Source organism: Haliotis cracherodii, unplaced genomic scaffold, assembly GCF_022045235.1.
Source record: "Haliotis cracherodii isolate W230 unplaced genomic scaffold, xgHalCrac1.p SCAF_16, whole genome shotgun sequence".
NCBI classification, from domain to species: domain Eukaryota; kingdom Metazoa; phylum Mollusca; class Gastropoda; order Lepetellida; family Haliotidae; genus Haliotis; species Haliotis cracherodii.
Window position 1 is genome coordinate 23,405,167 of NW_027266271.1, and position 6,770 is coordinate 23,411,936.

Below are 6,770 nucleotides of genomic sequence, written 5' to 3' on the forward strand. Positions count from 1 at the left end.
TCGAACTAGTCTGGAATGTCAAGGCTCCATCGTACCAGCGCCGGTGTCTATTACGAGTTGTGTCCCTTCTATGTCCCTCCTATTCAGTACTCAGATTCCACCTCTCATATCACTTGCATTTGCTTCATTCAAATTGGCGTCGCCCACTCAAGACGATCTGATTAAATTACTCGAAGAGACGTTTCACATTCCCTGTCCTACAGAAGTCCAGTGCGTGTGGATTGTCGCACAACACCAAAACAGGTAGATTAAAAACATGAATGGTTTGGACAATATCTGTTAACGCCTAGTTGAAGGTACACTTGCTTTGCAAATCCTGCAATCGACCGAAATGTTGTTTACAAACAGGAAGTCCATTTCGTTACGCAATTTTGATTGGACTATGCATAAACTCATTAGTCCAGCCAAAATATAACCCATGAATTCGGCAAGGATGGAAACTGGACTTTAATAGTAAGTTAACTCCTTTGTCACGGGAAGATGCTAACAGTTGAGATACATTTCCTATGTTCCCCCCTCCGAATTGCCGAACCGTTGGCCTTTCATTTGCAACATAACAACTGCATTGTTTTAAACCTGCATGATATCGTTGTCAGCAGTATTTATGTCAAACTGTCAGTTCTATTCCATTCTATTTATGTAGACACCATCATAACACGATGCAAAGACTGCTGCAACTTTTAGGAATCATTGGAATTGCTTTTGTGCAAGTACAATCCTCGGCAGGTAGGTCTTTCAGCAGTGCTTTGTATATATACTACAGTCTAAGCAAATACTGTAGCAATCAGTACTAGCTAGCGAAACATCTGTAAAGAGGTTGTTTCTTACACCATGTTAATTACTTGTACGATGTCCATTGTATACATGGATTTGAAGTTCACATACATCTATATCTTCAGACGTTATTGGAATGACAAACATGTTTGATTCTTTTCCTGAGCTTCATGCCTATATTATCTTCAGTCGAGCATTAAATGAGATGTCTGTTAAATAGATCCAGAAGATTGATATTTATCATGAAAAGCATATCTTAATTGGGCTTATAATGTAAATTTGACTATGAATGATAGAATGACGTAGAAAGTTCGTTTCAAATATATCTGCACTGAAACATGACATTTAAGCAATTCTGAAGACACGATATGTATGTCCACCAAAATTACTTTTATGACGCCGTCATGTAGGTTATATATGCCAGTTTCTGGCCATGTTGTTCACAAGCAGAGGATGAGTTACATTGTAATTTCCCCTACCATTAATGTGAACGGCGCTATTTGGGTGAATGTTATTTATCAATAATCGTTGCATGATGCTGATAATTTCAGAATTCAATTGCTTAAGGACGAGTGACACTTGTGCAGCTGACACATGCGATAGCAACGGAGACTGTGCGTGTGTATCTCCTAATTCCAACTATGACTGTGGAACAGGTAGGTGGTCATAAAAGTCCTGTGAAAGTCCTCCGCAAAAATAGGTCATACACTGGTTGGGGTGAGGTGAAATGGGGTTTAACATCGTGTTCAAGATTATAGGCAAGTGTGTAGTGATGTGCATTCCTATGCGTGCTTGTGTGTGTGTGTCTGTCTGTCTGTCTGTCTGTCTGTCTGTCTTTGGGTGTGCTTGTGCTCCTGACTTATAATTATAGACTGCTAGGCCACTGAGATACCATAACGCAGTTTAACCTGGATGCCCAACTCAGTCACATTGTACAAACAAACAAACAACAACATACAAACAAACAACTGTATGCCACACTCTAATTGCTCTGATCTTATGTAGGATGGTTTGTGAGATTGTGATCTAGGCGTTCGTGTACGAGGTAAAGTTGTGCGCAAATCTTAATTTGTTCTTCTCAATTCTCATCACTGAAACGTAATTCAAGAAATGTGTGTTTTTGAACTTTTCAGAAATATGTTTACCATGAAAGATGTACATTTAAACATGAAGTTTTCGCTTTAACCGATTTCTTTCAGATACTACATCCGTTGGCACTGCTTGTGCTTGTGAAAACACCGGGTCTATATGCCTATCAGATGATACCACATGTGTTTGCTCAGAGAAATTCTACGGACCCAAATGCCAGTACAAAACATGTAAGTACATCTTCCGCTTTTGTATTTCACATTTGAGAAGGAAACATCTTTACTAGTTAACCTCTACTGTATGGTGTTCATATCGATGATCATATCGATGTTGTCACAGTATGTTTACATCCCAATGTGCCCTTTTCCACAACAGAACAAGAACAACCTTTAACATATCAGTTTTTTTCAAAAAGGTCACTGTTACAAGTCTTAACATGAATGTGTTAATGTCAAATGATAGTTCATCTTTACTTTTATATTAAGTTATACAAGTGCACCTTCTGCTTATATCCATATTTATCCATATATCCTCGTCAGGCAATTTCATCAATTTGCTTCTTGGTAAGTCATTGTTTTGATTATTGAAATAAATTAGTCCTTAGACTTCCGATGTACAAGATTAAATAAAGTTACAATAACATTGTATTACATTACAATTTTATCATTAATATGAAATATTTGATTAATCGCTAGCTGTGTAGAGGGTTGGGTTGCAGGGGGTCCCGAAAATGCTGGAAATAAATATTTGTCCTCGGATTTAGCATAAGAGATGCGTAAATTGAACACGGATGTTCGGAAACAAAATGTGTTGTGGTTCTCCTTCTTTCAAATAACGGAAATATGTATGTATGGAAGGGCTAACTAAAATAATAAAACGGCTTTCTAAGTCTTAACATGCATGTGTTAAGGTCACATAAAAGTTCATCATTACCTATTTATTAAGTTAAACAAGTGCACCTTCTGCTTAGGAATGCGATTTCCAAAGATCCGATTGAAACTGTTTCGGTGAATAATCGAGACTGGTTATTTTCTGGCGTTAATATTTTACATTTAATAGGGTGTGGAAGGTGTTCACATTCATTATTTCATCTTAAGGAGTTAAGATAATATTTGAGTCCTAAAATTACACGCACGATAAATTAACGACGACACGCTTGATACCATGGAGATTCCAAGGTAGAATACAACAGCATAACCAGGCGAAAATAATTCTAGATTAGCTATTATGTGGTCACTGAGGTAAAACAGATTTAATAGTCACGATATGGCTTAAATATTGCCGATGTGACTTAAATGTTTAACTCACTCACTCACAAGAATTTAACCAGGTTACCGCCTTGGGAGACAGTCTTCTGTGTTCCAACCGCGAAGACGCTTGTCTGATGATTACATGAGAGGCCACAAATGTTTGTTCATTTACACTATACTCGAGTGTCTTTGAGTTTTATTGACGCTTTGATCAGTATTTTATTCATACAAAGACGTGACAGCTTAATATGGTAGGAAAGACGCAGGTCGTTGTGTTAAAGTGATATAATGACTAACGACATGTCACACCCACCACTAATACGCTAACGCAATCCTTTCCTGTGGAATTGCAGTGGATGTGAGTTGTTCGGTTCCTGGGAAGCACATTCTGAACGTCAACGTACCCGGTACCCCAACGTGTTATGTGAAGGGCTTTGAGAGCAGCTGCAGCTTTACCACAACTCAACCCACCGGAACACCGACGGGCTGGATGGGAAACTTTCTGGAAGCATCCCTGACAGATCCTACAAACTGTGGATCGCCGACAGAATCTACGGTTTGGAACAACTGTTGTAGCAATTAAGCTGACATAAAAGAAGTAAGATTCATATAAATGAATGACAAGGTCATGAAGTAATGCAACTGCATACACGGTACTATCCACATGACATGTGAATAAATTATTATTGTGTTTCTCAATAAACAAAAGGATTTATTGTATGTAATGTTAAATTACAGGTCGGGGATGGAATAACTAAGTGCTTTACAGTGATTTGCCAGTATGAAGCCTCGTATCTCACAGGGCTCGATTTTGAGGCCACCTTCTGCTGCGGTGATACGCAGGAGACGGTTACCTTCGATGCCTTCTCCTTGTCAGAAAAGTAAGTATATTTCCGTGTCCTCGTCTCATTAACATACTTGAAAGGTAAAACCCTCCTGACAAGTTTACGAGATTGTGATGGCAACATGCTTGTCAAGATTTTAGAAAAAAAAGTACCGGACAAACTCGAAGCAATGGCTACATCTTCTTTTTTCTTACAAATATGAGCGAGTAAGTGAGTGATTATTTTTTAACACCGCATCAGCAATCTTACACCTTTTCGCGACGATTCTATCAAGTATGATAATGGTTACACGATAATAAAATTAAAAGCCTAATTAAGGGTTTTACTTTGTCATAAATAACGTGATATAATGTAGAAGACACTTTCAGCTATATGTGTTCTCATTATCTTGATAGACACATATTAACATTGGACATACTGCTCCATGGTCCCGTGCTCTATTCTCTAAATAGCTTTGTTACAGTGTTCACTCGTCACTATTTCTGCCATAACATTTGTTGAACTCTAATAATAATACTCCAGTTTATATGCTTCAAATCACTCATGGATTGACTATGGATTTTTTTTCCATTGAGATAGGAATAGAAAAACCGATGTGCAAACTGTATGAGTTAAATTGGACAACGAAAACATGTACAATTGTTTAACCAAAGAGTTGTATGACGCGATTGATAAACATTACAGGTGTAGGAATACATACTGTGTTGTGACATGAATCTGATGATTGTTTAATATATGTACATAACTTGACACGCCCACAAAGACAGTAGCCAATCAACGGAGAGTGGGATCAAAACAAAATTCAAAGAACCTGTCAATCAAGGCAAGAGGTGAGAAGAACTAGGGGAAGATATTGGAAATGAATGCAATAACACATGACAAATTCAGGTAATCAAAATTCAGGAATTACAATGAAGACAACGAAAATTTAATTATCAATATCTTAATAACAGTTTGAGTATTATTTAGTAGTTGCTAAAATGTACTGATTTCAGTGGACTGATTCCAGCAGACGTTGATGCAGACGCTCCAGGGGATATTGTGACGGTGGTGATGAAGGACGATTCTGACGCCATGATAACCAGTGGGTCTGCAGTTGATATCGGTTCGACGGTTAAGCTGGAATTCACACTTGATTCTGAATCTGGTATATATTTTTTTATTACATTCAAGTTTTAGTAGATACCTTTCCATGCATCATCGCGACACTATCTTATATTCACTTTGTCTGCTTAGTCTTTGAGGACATGTTTATGTGTCATTAGCTTTTACGTTTAAAGTAATTTTTATGACATTGTCATCTGAGGAATCTGACATAACTCCATGATTCTAAAATTTTCTTCAACAGATTTTGCTGCAGTACGCGTCCTTTCGTGCGAAGCCCTAGATAGATATAGCAGTAAAGTTGAATTTATTACGAACAGGTATGGTTTTAATCGTCAGTGTAAAAATATTTTTGTATTAATCTTTACTGTCGACAGTTTCCATAACTCGAAACTGAACTAAAACTTGAATTCTTTAACTGCAGTTGTCCCGCAAAGACATTTGTTAGAGGCACCACGAGTACAGATGGCAGTCCTGTAACAATTGAAACAACAGCTATCAAGTTCACAGGAGATGACACCGTCACTTACCAGTGTGAAGTTCTTGTCTGCAGACAAATGGCCGAATGCGCAGCGGTGAGTGTATATAATATTTAATTCTCATTGAGCTTTATTGTCTAATTACAATAAATGTTTGTTGTTTAACTGAATAATAAAAGGTTTAGCAGTTTAACAATACAGTTAATTCAACATTTGGGATTCTAGGGCAACGTAGCAGAACAGACTTGTGATTAAAGGGCGGTTATGTGATAGTTTAATTAAACTAAACATACAACTAAACGAAAATGAAGTTCTTACCATTATGCAGAAATCGGTAGCTTAACATTCGTTAACATTCTCCCAGACAAATACAAAAATATAGGACTAGTGTATCGGAGTAACTGCAGATTCACGGATAACATTTTTTTTATTCTTGTTTGTAGGTAACGTGTACTGATGGATCTGACGGTTTCGGGCGTAAGAAGAGAGAAATAGTTCCCTCGTCTAACTCCACTGAACAAAAAACGCTTGTCACATTTATCAGAGTCAACGACCCATTTGCAGCATCCGAAGGTACATTATAATCGATCAAAACGAGCGGATTTACAGTGTTTTGTTTTGAGGTGAATAGAAAAAAACCGTTTTTTTATGTATACATTTTATTGTTGTGAAATTGTCTCCTTCCAGTAAAGAGTGCTGTTCAAGACGCTGTTGCGCGGACTGGTACAATCAATCTAACAGCCGCAGTGATTGGCCTGGCTGTCGTTGTCCTCGTCCTCCTTGGAGCCTGTCTTGTCCTTGGCGTTTGTCTTATCAGCAGGCGGGCACCTGTTACAGACACCAAAGGATAAAATGATGGCCTGTGTTTCTCTTGCCAGTTAAATACAAATAAAAAAATGATTAATTACCATGATGTCCTTATGTTGTAGGATAACTATTATTGCAGTTCTTATATTTTCATTTTCGCTTTTGCGTAAATTGCTAAAACGACCCCGAGCTAAGTGCATTATTTTAAAGCTGAACTTTTTCATATATTTTAATCATTCGTTCGCTTACTAAGCACATGTGATTAACATCTATATCATTTATCTTTGTTACGTAATGTAAGTTACTCTCTTGTGACTAGCGTTTTGGTTCTGTGGATGTACATGGAATGTATATCAGCCGAAGAATTTAATAAATGTATGAAAATGTAACACTGCAAACGTCGTTTTTCCCCGTATATGGTC

General features: G+C 37.5%; 1 protein-coding gene across 1 annotated transcript; it reads left to right on the forward strand.

Moving 5' to 3' along the window:
• Positions 1 to 659: 659 nt before the first annotated feature.
• On the forward strand, positions 660 to 6,392 carry LOC139463493 (EGF-like domain-containing protein 2). The gene is made up of 10 exons (XM_071244764.1): positions 660 to 726; positions 1,326 to 1,430; positions 1,974 to 2,093; positions 3,467 to 3,669; positions 3,852 to 3,994; positions 4,954 to 5,105; positions 5,307 to 5,382; positions 5,487 to 5,637; positions 5,985 to 6,114; positions 6,229 to 6,392. The coding sequence occupies exons 1-10, from the start codon at positions 660 to 662 to the stop codon at positions 6,390 to 6,392; spliced, it is 1,311 nt and encodes a 436-aa protein (XP_071100865.1).
• Positions 6,393 to 6,770: the final 378 nt, after the last annotated feature.

Bases quoted from the DNA above. Each gene is read 5' to 3' on its own strand.
- LOC139463493 (XM_071244764.1), top strand. From the start codon at position 660: ATGCAAAGACTGCTGCAACTTTTAGGAATCATTGGAATTGCTTTTGTG. The intron at 1,431-1,973 runs GTAGGTGGTCAT...GATTTCTTTCAG, and splicing joins CAACTATGACTGTGGAACAG to ATACTACATCCGTTGGCACT. The intron at 2,094-3,466 runs GTAAGTACATCT...GTGGAATTGCAG, and splicing joins CAAATGCCAGTACAAAACAT to TGGATGTGAGTTGTTCGGTT.